The 18,003-nt window shown below is 42.8% G+C and overlaps 1 protein-coding gene across 7 annotated transcripts in view; it reads left to right on the forward strand.

Moving 5' to 3' along the window:
* Window positions 1-18,003, forward strand: part of STXBP4 (syntaxin binding protein 4) — a 124,390-nt gene that overhangs the window by 18,728 nt on the left and 87,659 nt on the right. For 6 of the 7 annotated variants that reach the window (XM_066614548.1, XM_066614554.1, XM_066614553.1 and 3 more), the window contains 5 exons: window positions 3,814-3,899; window positions 5,105-5,237; window positions 6,398-6,530; window positions 16,508-16,614; window positions 17,660-17,891. In XM_066614548.1, the coding sequence (XP_066470645.1) occupies window positions 3,814-3,899; window positions 5,105-5,237; window positions 6,398-6,530; window positions 16,508-16,614; window positions 17,660-17,891 (691 nt within the window). The remainder of the gene's footprint in view (window positions 1-3,813; window positions 3,900-5,104; window positions 5,238-6,397; window positions 6,531-16,507; window positions 16,615-17,659; window positions 17,892-18,003) is intronic. The other variant, XM_066614552.1, reaches the window with a different exon arrangement.

The raw sequence follows: 18,003 nt of genomic DNA on the forward strand, positions 1-18,003 counted from the left end.
CACGCGCCGACGCCGAGGAGGAACACGGACAGCCAGCCAGCCAGCCAGGGAGACGGGCTGCGGCACCCACGGAGCGCCCAGGTTCTGGCTTGGCGGGAAAGGAAGCTGGCTGGTGCAGTCCCTGTGCCAATCTGCAGCATGAGCCTAGGTGTGTCTACTCAGAAGTAAGTCTCATTGTGCTCAATGGGGCTTGCTCCTGGGAAAGGGTGCGTAGCCTTGCAGCCTGAGAGCCCAAGCCTATGCATGTCTACTCAGAAGTAAGTTCCATTGTGTTCAGTGGGGCTTACTCCCGGGAAAGTGTCATAGCCTTGTAGCCTGAGTAGATAGCAGGGGAAGGGCTCTCAGGCTGCAGTCCTCTCCACACTTTCCTGGGAGGAAGCCCCATTGACTCTAATGGGACTGACTTCTGAGTAAACAGGCACAGGATTGGGCCCTGAGGCTGCCATCCTAGCCACAGTAAGCCCCATTCACTAAAGTGAACTTCTGAGTCGACATGCATAGGATTGGGATCTTAGGCTGCAATCCTAGGCACTTTCCTGGGAGTAAGCTCCATTGACTAGAATAAGACTTACTTCAGAGTAGACATACCTAGGATTGGGCTCTTAATCCTGGCAGAGATATATATCTGCACCCGTTTGCACATGCTAAGGGCAGGTGAAAAGGGATTCTACATGTGTACAACGTGCTGTCCAGCCTTGCCAGAGATCCTCCTCATCCTTCCCCCACAAGCATGCCCTCCGCCAGCCAGCATTTGCAGCTCCTCTCCAGCAATGCACAGCAGCTGCTCAGAGCAGCAGAGAACATACAATTGCATGCCAAGCACCTTCCCAAAGACACAGAGTATTCTGATACCTGAATTAAACCATGTTTAATCGCTTGTTTGCAAATGTAGCAGTTTCTATGTGCACCTTGGACCCCTCTCGTGTAAGAATTCCTATTTTGTTCTTACTCCCACAGTTGCTTAGAGTAATTTTACTACATGGAACTCATGTAATCCATTTTTCAGAATCCATTCACTGCTTCCTCTCCTCGAAGTAGTGCCACACTACATGCTACATACTACATGCTACAAGTGCACCTGTACAGTATTTTTCCCCATGCGTAGAAAAAGTAGCTGGGGGAAGGGGATGTGGAGATTGACAGCCCAATCCTATGCATGTCTACTCAGAAGTAAGTTCATCTATAGGGGGGAAGCACATTAAAAAATATTTTATTTCTCCAGGAAAAAATGGTTTATAAATAAATAAATAAACAAAAGATTAACAAGTTGTGAGTTCCTGCACTTTTTTTTTTTTTTTTTTTTTTTTTTTTACAAAAAAAGCACTGCCTATAATACTGTACAGGTCCAGCCTATTTATACACACATTTTTTGTACTACAAATCCTGTTGATTTGACTCAACAGGAATGGCCTCTGCAAATGAGAGGGAATGTGCCTATCCCTGGAGAAGGGGAAAAATGCATCCCTTTAAAATCAATTTAAAAAACAGAACAGTCCTTTAACAATAGCCTCTTTAATGAGAGAGGGGGGGGGAGGCAGCTGGCTGACAATCCATCAGTCCTTCTCTGTCCAGTGGACCCCTCCCTTCCTCCTGAGCACACTTTGCATTGGTGAAGGGAGGGGCTGAGTGAAGCACTTTTGTAAGCTCTGGAAGACAACTGATTGATGGATTGTCTTCTTAATGACTCTTATCTTACATCACAAAGGTCAGCAAGGCTATTTTTAAATCACTGGAGCAAAGAAACTTTGCTTTTTAAATTGATTTGCTACAGTGTGTTTTTTGCCATCTGGTTTTTTGCCAGTGAGTGCTTGGAAAGGAACCCACACAAATAATGAGTCTCAACCTGTATATGGTCTAGATACTACATACCTCAGAGAGCCCTTCTCCATATCACCAAGTTGGGGGTGGAAGAGCTGCCCAGTGTCTTTTTATTCAGGTCTGTTGTTTACCTGGGGACGGCTTTATTGGTGGTGACTCCTGTATTGGAAAGAGGGCTTCCCATCAAGCCTGCCAGTTCCCAAACTTACAAGCATTTAGAAAAGACAGTATAATGCTTCTGTTTTCTAAAGCCTTTATGAATGTGTTCATTAGAATACCAAGGGCAAGATGGAGGGGGTGGTCCGCAACAGATGACAAATTGCCACTAACTGCTTGTAGATTTTGCCTGCCCCAGGTCAGATCTACCCTTCACTTTGAACAGCCTGAGTGGCTGTTAGATAGATTGGCTGAGGGATAGATTGGCCTCCCCCTTGAGATTCATTGGTGGAGGCTGGTCTACTGGCCACTCTGGTCCACAGGTAGACCTGGGATCTGCCTCAGGATCTTCTGGTTGGGGCCAGTTCTACCTGTGGCCTTTGGCCTGCTCCAAGTATCCAATATCCTAGTTACACCATGAATATGCTTTAATTAATTTGCTGCTTTAAAAAGAAAATCTTCTTGCCACTAGTGGTAGCTGGTTATTTCTGATATTTTAGGATATGTTTGTTTTGCTTGTATACGAGAACAGCAAAAGAGTCCTCTTGAATTAAACCAAGGGTCCATCTAGTCCCTGTGCTGTGGCACATTGGTGTGCAGTGAGTGGTCCACTAGTGTGTCACAGGAATTTGGGGGAAGGTCATTTATTAGTAGGGCCAATGGGAGATGTGAGCCCCCGCCCCCACTAGCAGCATAGTGTGCCTTGTCAATTGTCAAAAACCTGATGGTGTGCCTTGACAATTTTAGTGCCTTGTCAGTGTGCCATGAGATGAAAAAGGATGAAAATCACTGAGCTAGTTCATCATTCTTCCCACAGTTGCCAGCCAGATGCCAGCAGGAAGGCCTACTTTGAATATACAGATAAAGTAAAACAGAAATCTTTGAAATAAATACAGTATGCCTCAAATGTATGACTGAAGAAGAAGCTTTATATAGTGTGTTATAAAGCATGCTTTATCTGTAGCAAGCATTCTTGAAAGGCACATTTGCCCTGTCCTTGGCTGTTTTCTAGAGCTGTAGCACTAGCCTGGTCTTGAAAAGACCTTGGATGTGTCACTGAATGCCTTACAGGTGATCTGGCTTCTTGGATAGAAGGTGAGCCAGTGATCTCCTTGGGCTGGATGATTTAGAATTTTCTCAGCTACAAATGCTGAAGCTGGCACAGATGGACTTGCCTGAGAAAGTATAGATGGTGATAGATGGTGAAGGAATAGATCACTAAGATTGTGGCCCTCTGATGTCATGAGACCAGGCAGTGGAGAACACACTGGTCCAGCTTTGCAGATTAGGCACACAGAAAAAACTGAGCATGGCTTTTAACATGATCCTAAAAACAAAGGGGGAATTCCTTTAAGGACAAATTATGTCCAAAATGGGCCACGTTATAATTGATCAAGTATGGGATTTATAGACTTGGAATATTTATATAAAAGAGGAATAAATAAATAATGAGAAAGACACATGTACAATGGAACGGGATGTGAAGTTGATGAAATGGGGTACAAGAATGGTAAGTACACAGAAGGAAAAGGGGGGCTTTATCTTCTGTCTTTTGCTCCCATTCTTTGGTAATTTTTATGTTTCAAATTGTCACTTCCCTGGTTTCTCTGAGACCATGAACACACTTTTATTTTACCTTTTAATAAATCCCTCATGGATTTATTCTTCATCTTCACCAATTGATCCTGAGAGATTCTAGCATGTCTGGTAGGTATGAACTTGATTATTTTCCTTTAATTTAATGGAGGAGGTGAGAGATCTTATTTTGTGAATGGAACAAGGGACTCTAATACTCTGTGAGGCACTCTATTGTGTTTTTTTTTAACTCTTCTGTTGCAGGAAGGAATTTCTAGTTCTGATGGAGAAGTCCGGCTCACATAGTAACACAAGCTCTGCAAGGAATTCACCAACTCAACTCCGAGCAAGTAAGGAGCTGATGGTTATATCTTCAGTATGCAGGATAAGAGATAGTAGAGGTTGCTTGGTGGCCTGATGGCCTCCATTAATATTTCAGGTTGGCAGAAATGCTTGCATGAATTGGAAGGTAGACCTTTAACCCACATTTTGTGTGTGGGTTGATGTTTGATGGGCAGAAAGAACACCTCTGTTCAAACATGAAGACTTCAAAAATTATTTTCTTTACTGAACTGAGCAAGAGAGGTATGGTATTGCCCCCTAGGGGATTATTTGTACATTACAAAGTAGAGTCTGATCCTGTGTGGTATTTCAGAACCATGAACAACCAATTGAAGATCAAACTTGATCTTGTAATTTGAAAGCACTCTGTGCTTCATTTGTTATTATTGTATCCTGCATCTCCATCAGTCACTGCTTAATAGTGGCAACTTTGTGATTAAACACCTGAAAATTAACTGCTCAACACCACTCCTCAGTCACTTTAGAACTCTGTATGTCTTGTATGTGATGAAGTTGTGCCGTATTTGATAATCTCTGATATGGGTGTCTGCCCAGCAATATCTGAACAAGTTCAGACTTGTCATTCCTTGGTTTCTAGATGAGAGCTTAATTTTAGCTTGTAGGATGAACAAATACAGCTTATAAACACAAAACTTTATTATGATCCTTTGTCTAATAAATGAAGGGTCCCTGGACTCTCCTTTGAATCTTTGAGGTTCAACGGCAAGATCCTCAGGATTATGCTGCTTGTGGGGACTGTGGGGTTTTTTGTTCAACTTACCCCCTTGTACCAGCCTCCTGGAGGTGTCAGGAACCCCATGGAGCCCTCTGCAGGGCTCCCCACTTCTTGGAATGTTCCAAAAATGCAATCACAACCCACTTCCTGGTTGCAATTGTGAAACCGGAAGTGAGTCGTGATTGCATTTTTTAACAGTCCAAGAAGCAGGGAGCCCAGAGGGCTCTGCGGGGTTCCCCGCACCCCTAGAAAGCAGTGCAAGGGGGGTAAGTTGAACAAAAAGCCCCTCAGTCCCTGGCAGTGGGGCGATCCTGAGGATCATGCTGCTGCCTTTCTCCCATTCTCCTTAAGGGGAAAGGGGCAGTGGTTCTTGGGCTAGTGGGTCATGACCCACCAGTTTGAAAACCACTGCTTTAAGCTATATACCTTTTATGAAAAAAAATATTTATTTTGCATGTCTGTCTTTCTTTCTCTGAGGCAAACCTGCTGATAGTCTCCCTTCAGGATCATCTTCAAGGTCACCAAGCCCTCAGCTTTTGCAACCAAAGGACAGCATCACAGACTACCATGCTAAACCTGCTCTGGCAACTACCCTTCATGCAACCACCAAGTAACTTCCAAAAATCATTTATATATGTTTTTCACAATCATTCGTGGAAAGACACCACTGTGTAAAGAGCCAAAGCATTCAAAAGTTACTTTTAGAAGCTGTCTTGTTGATCAGACACTGGGACTTGTCAATACTGAAAGAATGTCTTCAAAGCAAAATTTGTTCAAATTTTTGTTTTAGATCGTGTTTCTATGCAACTATGTACAATTTAGAAAATGGTTAGGCTATGGGCTACATCATAGATAGACCTTGGAGCTGTTTTCTGTAGACTACCATTCTGTAAATGGTCTGGGCCTATGAATAAGTCTCTCATTATCCTCCCATTATTTATCAGCCTTCTCATTTTTTCTTTTAAATTCTTGGGGCCCATTCTCAGGACAAAAGAGTACCATGATGTAAGCCCTGGCTTTGCAGTGCCCTCCCGCACTATCAGTCCTCGTAGGCTTAGAAACCCTTCAACTCTGCTCTGTCCATTTTGCCAGATCTGGAAAAGGGCTGTTGGTGTGGTCACTGTTACTTAGCAATTGTGCTTTTCTTCTGCTTAGATTTAAGCAGATGCCTCAGTCTTTTCTTGATACATCCATTCAAGGGAGGCAAACGTAGAGGCACCCAACCTACTATTCCTTTGAGCTTTCTGGCAAGATGTGTCATATGTCTCATTGTCTCTGTGAAAGACTTGTACTTTTGAATTTCACCATATTCTTTGGTCGTTTCAGTTCAAGAGCTTCATGAACTCTTTAGTTCGGAGTTCATGAAACTGTTTTATGTGTGCAGTTAAAGAGAGAATAAAAATTGGATTTCAAGGTTTCTTATTCTGATGGCTTTATTTTTAAAGACAAATTGTTTGATGGATCCTTTCCTAGCACACTGAAACAGTTATCTCTGGTGGCAAATGGTGACAGCACTGTTGTCTTAAGCACTTCAGTTTGTGCAGTTCTGCTTCATTTAACTTTTTCTGTTTCTGGTGTTGCCAAGGAGTAACCACAAGCTGCTACTTGGGGCCTTTTTATTAAATTTTAAAGTCTCCGTGTAACAAGTTGGCAGGTCATACTTATGAGGGAATAAAATGAGATGTATGCTGCAGCCTGGTCTTCATGTTTGCTCTCAGTTTCCCAGTCACTGACCTTTTGAATCTAACTTTGTTTCCTCTCCTTGTCTAGTGACAGCATGTTTCAGATTATCACCGTTTCCAAGGGAACAGGCCTCGGCTTGAACATTGTAGGAGGCATTAACAGAAACGAAGGGCCTTTGGTGTATGTTCTGGAAGTTATTCCTGGAGGTGATTGTCATAAGGTAGATAAGTGTGGGGGGAGGAGGGTGCAGATTTTTTTTCCCCATGCAGTCCAACTTTTTTTTCTCTTTATTTAGTATCTGCTTAACTATTGTAAGTGCTTTTCAAAATCAAGGTTGATCTAAATCAAGACTCTGGTTTCCAATGGTAATAAACCAGAAAGAAGAGCCCTGTTGCTAAATACTTCTTATTCCCTCTCCCCAATGAATTATCAACCCTTGTTGTTTGTGGTGGTAAAATCTTGCCTGTGTTCAGTGAGAGAGCAGGAGAGCTCGGGTAGTATTGCTATGCCTTTGCTTTCAGCACAATTCCACTTGCATGACAGAATTTAAGTAGGAAAAAAATTATCTTTTTAATTTGAGAGTGGAACCTTAGCTCAGTTGCAAAGCATGCACTCTTTTTGCAGAAGGTTGCAGGTTCAGTCGATGGGGCCTCCAGGTAGATCCCAGCCTGCAATCCCAGTCAGTGCAGACAGTATTGAGCTAAGATGACTAATGGACTGACTTGGGAGTAGATAACTTCTTGTGTTCATATAAAAAGAATCAATTTGAGAACCTGGTTGGGATTTTTTTTTATTTTTGAATCTGCGATTGTATATTAAAAGGAAAAAATACCTGATAAAATGCCTTTCATTGGGTATAGTGGTAGAGGAAGTTAAATATATTGCCTGGTCCCTTGGCACTCCTGCTTCTCCCTTTGATGACTCTCAGCCTCCCAAGAGCAGCACTAGCAGTTCAGAGGGGCAGGGCTAAGGAGGAAAGGAGGTGATATGAAGAAACTCGGGCCCAGTCTGAAGCAAGTGACTTCTGGCTTCCGTTAACTATGGGAAGACCCAAACTCTGCATTGGGTAAGCACCTCTTTGCCTTCTTCAGTCGGGGCAATGTTGTCCCAGACTGAGCTGCACCTGCAGGCAACTGACCTTTAATGCTGGCATAGGTAGAAGGAAGAGGGAGTTACACAAGTAGATCTCTGGATGATTTCCAATTAATTGGCAAGGGTTTCCTCACTCCCAGTTTTTTTTATTAGTGGCAACAACAGCAAACCTTTTTTATTTTTCTTCTAAATTTAGCAGCTGAAATGCAGAAAACTTGGAGAGAGAACCAGGGGTGGATTTTTGTAAGAAAGGACTGTAAGGCTTAGCTCGAGTACTGAAAACTCATTTCTAGACTGAGCATATACTCAGAGAGAACCCTGTTCCTTAATCTCAAGCCTATGTGCACCCTCCTGGGACAGAATTTTGTGGCTGATTAGTTGGTAGACCTTGCATTTCTACACAAACACAGATTCCCCCCCCCCCCGGCTCAGGTCAGTAGCAGACCTGAGAAACCTATTGCTTCTGCTCCCTGTCCCCACCATGCATAGTTCTGCCAGTCTCCACTGGAGCACAATCTGGGCTGCCAGTTAGTTTATTTTGAAAGTACATGTTGTGTTTTGCTTGAAAAATAGACAAAGGTTTACAAGCATTAAGGCTACTCAAGCAGTAAATTAGGCACTACACCACACTATTCCTATATCATTCTGTCATGGAGCTTAACACAGCATGCATGAGATGCCAAGGCAATCACCTGTTCTACTTTGCTTCAGCAAGGTGATTGCATCATGTGCCTTCAGACAGTGCCCAGAGACTGTGCATGTATTTATGCACGTTTACTGGGCATTTGTCCCACTTGAAGAATTTGCCTTTGAAAAAGTACACTTAAGATTTGCAGTCTCAATCGGAGGGCAACCTTAAATCTTCCTCTTATATTTTTGCAACTGAAATAGCATTGAATGTGTTATAAACTTGGAAGCAGGTTGATGCATTACCTAGCCCAGTTCTGTGCTTCCTGAACCTAAGGCATTCCTTATAGAAGCATGTCCATCCTTTTCTTCTCTGAGGAATGAGATCTGACACCTTTCCATTGCTGCATTGCTTACACTGGAGAATCTGTCCTAATGTTTCCAGTACATCACCTTTTTCCATTCAAAACCTTTCTTCCTATTCCTATTGGATAGAATAAACAATGCTTCCCATGCGGCCTCTGCAATAAGAAATGAAGCTCGGGCCAGGGGTCTCTTGTCATCAGCTAACTGGGCAAAAAAGAACCTTTTGAAAATGATGCCCTTCATCATCATCAACCTTTTGCCCTTCATCATCTTCATAGCTTCTCTCTAAATCCTTTCCAAGTATTCATCATTCTCTCTGAATTCTTACGTCCTGAACTGAGTGAGCATAATGCTTCAGTTAAGTCTTACCAGTGCCAAGTAGTTATGTACTATTAAGCCCTGGAAACCACACTGCTGTTAATGGAACCTAAATTGGCATTTGCTTTTTGTGCCACAGTATTACTTTATTTGGTTTGTTATTCTAATAAACAGTCTCAAAACTGCTACTTCCTACCTAGTTATTGTGCGTTTAGTAGTGATGCATTTTCTTTAATTACTACTGTTCAGGTTGTTGGGTGATCACAAGGATGTACACCTTTTTCATCCTAACACAGGCATTAACAGCAAGGATACCCAAATGCCATGGCTGTTCTCAGGCAAGTCCCATTGTGCATTTACAGGGAATGAAGTTCATTCTTTGGCAGACTTTTTGTTCTCATTTTGAACTGAAAAGCCGCTCCCTTTTCTTCTGTCTGCTACTTCATCATTGGCAATAAACAAATCCATGCATAGCCTGGTTTGGACTGATCAAATGTAAAACAAGAATTCATTTAGAAAATTGAAAGGGCCTTCAAAAATAGCTTCTCTGTTTGTATCCAGTCCAAACTGCACCATGTCAGTTATGTCATTGGTAGCACATTTGGGTTCAGTTGCCTTCCTCCATCACATGTTTTCCATCACTTCTTTCCCTTTCTTGAGTTTACCCAGCAGTGGGGCAGGCTCACTGTGGGGCCTTTTTTTTAGGCCATAGATTCTTATGTGAGCTTGTGTGGCAGTGCCTAGAGCCTCTCTAGAACAATGGGAAATGTAGTTCCCTCCTAAAGACATCTTATGGGATGTCCTCCTATGGCAGTGTTATTCAAACTGTGAGGCGCGGCTCATTAGGGCGGTGCCCTTGCTGACCATCAGAAAGAAACCCTCCTTGATCCTTGTCTGGTTGGTTCCTAGTTCCCAGCCTGGGATTGCTTCTCATCAAATTGAAATCTCTCTTTTCAACCCCTCCCACTCCCCCCTTTCGATCTCCAAACCTTCCCACTGTCCTCCCCCTCCCCAAATAAAATGCTTCCTATTTTGTCAGTCATCAGGACTCTTAAAGTTGCTTCCATGCAGTTGGCAAAGGGGGAGGGGAGAGACAAGCACACACTTTACTTGGCCAGGAGCAGAAAAAGGGTACTGTTTTAAAAGTGATTTATTGATCCTGTTGTTTGACTGAAGAGGAAAGGCTGTATTTTTAAAGTGATGAATCTTGCTATTTGAAGGGAATGCTTATCAGCCATTGATGAAGTGATTGCCAGCCCAATCCTATCCACACTTTCCTGGGAGTAAGCGCCATTGACTCTAATGGGACTTGCTTCTCAGTAGACATGCACAGGCTTGAGCTGTGCATCTCCTAGTATAGAAGACAAATCAGCCTCCTAACCAAACCCTTATCAGCTGTGGTATATTTTCATGGTCCATTTTTGTTTCCCCACCAGCTGCTGGAAAAATTTAATTTCATTAAATTAATAAAGGGTTCAATCCTATCCAAGGAGAATGGGAGAAATGACTAGTATTGGGGTCCACAGGGGTGTGTGTGTGTGTGTGTGTGTGTGCGTGTGCGTGTGTGTAATGTTGGTCAGACTGGATGTTCACAAAGTTCATTTGATAAAACAATTCTATTGGTATGCTTACAAAGTTAAAAAAATGAGTCTTCCTGGACCAGACAAAATCTACCTACTCTAGCATCCTGTCTCCAACAGTGATCAGCAGCTGATCATTTATAAAGCATGTATATTGCTGTGTATTAATAATATATTTTAAGATCTGCATTTAATTAATGATATGATTAATATGGTTAATATTTCTGGCCACTTCCTGTTTAATGATGTCACTTCCAGCCCTCAGGAACATGATGGGGAGTCATGGTCAACAGCCACGGGGTTCAAGGGAGCCACTGGCTAGAAAAGTTTGATTACCTCTGTCCTATGGGAATCATAGGAACTATATTTTCCATGGATCCTGGCAACTCTAGCCATTGCTTTGGATGCTCCTGGCAGTGTCTCTTGTGCTTCATGGAGACATCTGATTTTTTTTTCCTGCCACTGAGATTGTTTTAGTCAGGGAAAGGGGTAGCAGTGGTGACGACAGTTTACAACAGGTGCCAAAATGAATCAGTTTCGAGCCATACCTGAATTTTGAAGGAATTGGGGCATGACGTGTACTTGTGTTGGGTATCTTAATGGTAAAATAATATGAGCCTCTATTTAAAACCTGCCCTTCAATAATTGAAAACTGTTCTAAAACTAGTGAAAAGGAACTGCATTAAATCCACAAATCTTTTGTCCTTCAGTGTTCATTCCCATGCTTCATTTTAAATGCATCATAGAAAACAAACGTTGCAGGGATTTGGGGTGTGTGTTATTTGTGTGCCATTAAAGCATGATAAGAATATACGTGGGTTTTGAGAGAGGTTTCCAGATTCTCATTGTCATTATTTTGTGATTTAGCAAAAACTCACCTGCAGTTGTTTTTGTTCCATCTTGTGTTGGGGTGAGATCATTTTCTGCCCCCCTGTGCCTCGCCTCTGTAGCAGTGTTTTGATTAGAAATAGTTGGTTTGTTCAACCAATTGGTTGTATTGTTCTTATTATGATTTTATATATTGTATATTTTAGTCTTGAATTGTAAACCATCTTGGGCGTTTGCTCTGGCATAGGAAAGGTGGGCTATAAAATAAATAGTTCACCTTTCCCTTAAATGTATTTAACAAAGCTCTTCTGTGAACACCAGAAGTGTGGCCCACAGTGTACGAAGACAGTCAGCAGCTTTAGGACCCAATCCTGTCCAGCTTTGCAGCACTGATGCAGCTGCAGTGCAACCCTGAGGTAAGGGAATAAACATTCCCTTATCTTGAGGAGGTCTCCATGACTGCTCCTTCCATGCAGCATGCAGTGCAAACCCCTTTGGCATGGCTGCATCAGTGCTGGAAAACTGGTTAGAGTTGGGCCCTTAAACTAGTTTTCAGCTGTAGGGTGTGATCTTTGCCACCAGAGGTCAGCATCGTTGCTTGCATCAGTATTCCTTGGCTGGTAAACAGATGGGGTTTTTCTTGGCCTAGTAGTAAAGGGCACACTAGATGTTACTGCTCAGTGGTAGTTGCTGCAGTTATAAATCTGTGCTGATACTTCATGGAGCATACTCTCATTTATACCTTTGCATATAGGATGTTATTGGAGGGGCAGGGAGTGGATTTTAAAAACCAGTCATATAGTTTGATTGTATGTCTGATCCAATGAATGTGTTGCACTTGTTACTTCCTTAGAGCAAAAGGAAGGGGTTCAGTCAGCATGCTTGTTCTTTTTTTCTCTGCCTAATCTGGGCTCCTACGATTGCATTATCTGTTCATTTTTAGCCCTTGCTTCAACCTAGAACTCTTTCAACCTGGCTCCTCTTTCTAGTCTTGGCAGCTTTTATTTGTAGCAGCATAACCGGGAGCCTCTGATTACCAGCAACTGTGAAGCAGCGCAGCTTTCTACTTGTGTGGAGATTCTTCCTGATTCCACTTCCGGAAGTGCGTTGAGAAGGGACAGGATTCTTTGCAACACCTACTGGTGATACTCTGCTTTGCAGGATAGAATGATGAGTTTACCCCAGGATGCTTGAGTTCGAATGCTAGTTCCAGGGTCTATCCTAGTATATGACCTGCACCAAGAGAGAGAGAGACAGGAGTAAGTGCAGTCCTGCTTTGATGTCCTTCTGTGTAGACTCTTTGTGCTGGGAGTGTGGGGCACAGTTCTGAAAGGCTCCAGTCTTACTTGAAGGATAGAACATAGAAGGTGGCACTGAGGGTCTGCGGTGCTGCCCTGAGGCCTTTCATGCTTAAAGTACTAGAGCAGAGGTGTCAAACATAAGGCCCGGGGGCCAGATGCGGCCCCCAGAAGCTTTTTATCTGGCCCTCAGGCTCTCAGCGGCTGAGGTGTTACAGCTGAAATGGCAGCCCACATGAAAATTGGGCTTTCCCAAATCTTGAAATATGATCAAGATTTGTGTACTTTCTCTTCTATAATTTGCAGTTAATGAGTTTCTATATGAGAACAGGGTCTGATTTCTCACCATTAGCTGCTTAATGATGTCACTTTCTGCTTAATGACATCACTTCCAGCCCTCAGCTGGAGCCCTGTATGCTAACTTTAGCCCTCTGTATGAAATGAGTTTGACACCCCTGTACTAGAGGGTTCCATCTTACTTCCTTCGCTCTTCAATATTTGTATGAAACCTCCTGGTGAGGTCACCTGGAAGTATGGGCTGAGGTGTCATCATCAGGATGCTGATGATGCCTATCTCTGTCTCCTCTCATTCAGCCATCTAATTCTATAGAGGCAGTGAAAACCAAGGTAAAGGCTTGAAAACAGTGTTACAATGAATTAGAGCAGGAGTTCCCAGACTACAGGTTGTGACCCACTGGTGGGTCACAAGCCCACACAAGGTGGGTCACGAATCAGGCTCTCCCACCTGCCCTTGCTCCCAAATGGTTCCATACAGAAGCTGTTCCAGAAGCTGAATGACTTATCGGAAACCTCTGGAGTACTACTCCAGATCACACTGGGCTGTAGACCCACTATATCGGCCTCTGCAGGCCTTAGAATGTTCCTCAGAAGTCATTTCTAGTTTGCTTCCAAAAACTAGAAGTGGCTTCCGGAGGTTTCTGCAGGCTGTTCTGAGGCCCATGGAGGTTGACAGAATGGGTCCACAACTCAGCGCTACCTGGTGGAGCTCTCTGGAGGCTCCCTCGGGCTCCTTCCAGCACCACAAGGAGCATTGTTGACCCCCTGCAGAGGACAAGGTGGGTTGTGGCACTGAAAAGTTTCAGGACCACTGGATTAGGGTAAACAAAATTGAAGGTGAATTCACAAAAGGTAGAGGTGCTATGTGCAGAAAATGCAATCTGGTTGGAGGAACCTAGCCTGTTTTGGCTGGGGTTGGACTCCCCCCTGAAAGGGCAAGTATGCAGTTTGGAAGTGATCCTGGAAGCCCAGGTGGCTTCTGTTATCAGTAGTAACAGAAACTTCAACGGGTTCACCCATTGTGGCCCTACCTGACAAAGTCTAACCTAATCACTGTTGTCCTTGGACCGATCACATCCAGGTTAGACTTCTGTACATGTGGCAGCTATTTGAAAGCTTCAGCTGGTCAAGAATGCCACAGCCACATTACCAGTGGGGGCAGATAGATGTTTGCATCTAGTGCCTATTTAGCGCCATCTATGTTGGCTACCAATTTGCTTCAAAGTGCCAATCTCAGCCTTTTTAAAGCCCTTAATAATTTGGGACCAAGTTACCTGAAGAATGGCATTCTGCTATGTTGACCTTCCCAACCCCAAGATCTGTATTGAAGGTCCTGCCCTCTGACCCACTGTTGACAGAGATCCAGTGGATGGGCAAAAGAGAGAGGATCTTTTCCCATACAGCTCCCACACATTCAACTTTTAGGAAAAGTCAAAACATATTTTTATTTGGTGAGGCTTTCCCATTCCATATTTGTTTATGGTTTTTATGGTTATGTTAGGATTTATCCATTTTGCACTAATTACACAGGCCTACAAAATTGAGGGTCAGAAAAGTTTTTCCCAAACTTTATGGTGGTTTGATATGAATTTGGGGAGCCGATTCCAAAAATGGTATCCGTTTTGCCCTATCACGTCTAGTTTTGGAGATATAGTATAGCCTCATTAGTGAATGGTTCAAGCAGCTTCCTCATAAGGAAGCTATGGTGTAGACTTCCTCACGAGGAAGCTGCATGAACCATTCACTAAAGAGGCTATGCCGTGTCTCCAAAACTAGATGTGATAGGGCAAAACGGATGCCATTTTTGGAATTAGCACCCCAAATATTCGCAGGAATTGGTGTAACGTTTAAGGAAGCAAAATGTGTGTTGGACTGTGTTATGTGTTTGTGGGGGTTTTTCCCCCCACAAATTCTCATCGATTTTTGATCTCTGGGGGGAAAAACAACCTAAAAATTAAATATTTCTCGACCTCATTTCTGTCAGCAAAAAGGGTATAATCATAACTTGAAGTTTTTCAGGGTTGTCATAAGGGTGAAGCAAAAACCATGTGTCAAACACCTGGAACATCAAAAGGGGCATCTTGGTTTGGTATTTCCATTGTTCTAACAATGCCCATAATCCTACATTGACATTGTAGAGGCTAAATGGAAATGTGGCAAACATTTGCAGAAGGCTGCTTGTTGGTCTGAACTGAACAATTGCAATAAAAATACTGCCCATCTTCATCTTTGTCTTCTTCTTCTCTTCTTCTCCTTCCCCTCACCCCTGAATTATTGGTGCAAAAGGCTTTGGGCTTTTTGCATTTGATTCTGCCTCCTCCCAATGTTTACCAAAGCTGTGTGTAGAACTGTTGAAATTGAATCCCTTACCCTCCACCCCCGATAGAAATTAATCCAGCTCTGAGCTGGATTAACTGGTACAGAAACTTCTCGAGGACTGTCTATGCTTAATTCTAAAACAAAACTACCATCTGTGTCTAATTTTATGCCCACTGAAATTTCACTGACATCTGTCTGATCTGTTGTTTTTTAAAAAAATCATTCCCAGCTCTGTTGCAGCAATGCAGTTCACCTAGATACTGACTCCAGCTTCTCTTTGCAAGCACATCCAGTACTGCCTGATTATCCCCTTTCATCTTCCTTCTCTTCATTTTTCGACCTCTCACTTCCACGTAATTGTCTTGTTCATTTAACATAGATCAGAACCCCTCTAACCAAGGTTTGCATCATTTCACTACAAGCCTATCACATCCCATAAATATTAAATATCAGCAGTAAAATATTAGCTTTACCTGCAGCATTCCCTCCCCAACAATGCATTCTTAAGATTTTGAGTATGAATAATAGCTATGGACATCTCTGTACTTTATCTCTTGTGGACTGAGCTGCTTGTTCTGAAAAAATGGTACAGCTCTTCTGGGACTCTACCAATTCAGAATGCAGGCAAGAGATCCCATTTTTAATGGCCTCTTATATATAAAACTTCTTGCATGTAGAAAAGTAACTTCTCAGGGAAAGGGGGACTAGAACTCTTCCATTTGACAAACAAGTATCCACAGACTGAGAGTTATTTTTTAAAATGCATTTATAAACTATCCCTCAATAAAGAATTCTCAAGAAAATTCCCAACAAATAATAAAAATGACACAATCGTAAAATAAGAATAAACGGCAGTCAGAACAGGGAAATACAAACAGCAGTGAGACCAATATTATAATCTTATAAAGTGTTAAAAGCCTGAGGAAAAATTATTTGTGTGATGCCTGAAAGACAACATAGGGCGCAAGGTTAGCCTTTTAGGGAAGAGAATTTTGTAGGTGGAGCACCATAACTGAGAGTGTTCTCTTTTCTGTTGCCATACTCCTTCCCTGAGATGGCAGGGGCACCCAGAAATAATCAATATTGGGAGACAAGCAAGGTGATTTGGGAGAACATTCTTTCAGATACCCAGGTCCCAAGCTGTGTCTGGCCCCAGCACTTTGAGCTGTGGTCAAAAACAGACCAGAAACTCTTAGGGCTACAAGAGGGAACAGAGCCAGGGGCAAAATATTCTAATGAAGGGAGTAACTAGCCTGTGCCGTCTACAACACAGTCACAGTTCTTAGGAGCAATCCAAGTCAGTTACTTCAGCAAAGTAGTCTTGACCAGCCCCTTCTCTAAAGTTGTCCCTTACAATTTGTCAGACTGAATGGTCTGGTTTTCCTTGGGAGGTAAAAACATCAAGAGTTCTTGGTGACCTCTTATTATTGATTGTGAAAATTGTTGCTGACTGCTCTCCTTGTTCTTGTTAGGATGGTCGTCTGAGACCTGGCGATCAGCTTGTATCCATTAACAAGGAATCATTGATTGGAATCACCTATGAAGAAGCCAGAAGTCTAATCAACAGAAAAAAGCTGAGGTAACAGTTGTAGCGCAAACGCAGACTCCAGAATGTTGTATCTTACACTTATTTATCCTTCTTAGAGCGCAATTCTAACCCCTTATGTCAGTGCTTTCCAGCACTGACATAAGGGCAATGTAGCTCTAAGGTAAGGGAACAAACATTCCCTTACTTTGAGGAGGCCTCCTTGAGTGACACCCAACTGCAGGATGCAGCACACAGTCCATTGGCACCACTATCCCAGTGCTGGAAAACACTGACATAAGGGGTTAGGATTGTGTCCTCAGGGTGCAATCCTAACCCACTTTCCAGCACCGACATAAGGGCCATGCAACTCAGGGTTAATGGAACAAACATTGCCTTACCTTGAGGAGGCCTCTGTGACTGTTCCCCAACTGCAGGATGCGGCACATGCCCCACTGGCACAGCTAGGCCAGTGCTGGAAAGTGGGTTAGGATTGTGCCCTTATTTAGATTTGTCTTTTAGTGTTTCTGGCCTGCATGTTTGCAGAGACAATTTTGAATAAGAATTGGTGAAAAGACTAGCACATCATCTGTAAGCAATTAAAAAGAAGCCCTTCCACTGTGGGAAGAGATGCATGTGCCACAGGGCTTTTAATCATAGTGAGCATTTACATAGGGCTTTTGTTCAAGCCTTCCATCTAGTTTATCTTGTTGTACCCTTTTCAACAGCCCCCACAAAATGAAGAAGTACTGTTATCGCCATAATGCAGATGCAAGGCTGAGAACATAGTTTGTAGGTGAAATCTAGGTGACTTCATGGTAGATGCAAAATTTGCATTGGAAGCTTCCTGATGTGCACCCTGGTGTCTCTCACCTACTATGCCCCATTAGCACACAACAACACAGCAAACAATAGTGTGCTTAAAAACTTAAGCATTATTAAAACTCGGCCCTCATGCCCTGACTACCCTCGCCCCCAGAAAAGGAAAGACCTTTTGTACAGAAATTGCATTACTGTCAGATTCTGTTCATCTGTTAAAATGAATTTGTCACTTGTAATATCAGGATAGAACATTGCAGAGAGGCCCTTATTATTTCAGGAAGAATGCAGTACATGATACCTGCGTACAGCCTGTTTGTTCATTTAGATCAAGCTCTTCTTGGGAGATCGCTTTCATTCGACACGACACTCTACCCAGTCTCATGGAAAAAATGCAGCACTCTTCTAGTTTAATTTCAGTTGGATGTGGACTACAGCACACTCCATCAGCACCTAGTATAACTTTGTCTCCTAATGAGGACATTTCTTCAAAGATGTCTGTTCTGAATGTTGTAAGTATCCTCTTGAGCCATATTAAGGGTCATCGATAAGAATTTTGCCCTCCTTGAGAAATGTAGAAATTTCTTATCATTACCATCATTTAATGATGCCATAAATACTTCA

Source organism: Tiliqua scincoides, chromosome 2, assembly GCF_035046505.1.
Source record: "Tiliqua scincoides isolate rTilSci1 chromosome 2, rTilSci1.hap2, whole genome shotgun sequence".
Classification (NCBI taxonomy): domain Eukaryota; kingdom Metazoa; phylum Chordata; class Lepidosauria; order Squamata; family Scincidae; genus Tiliqua; species Tiliqua scincoides.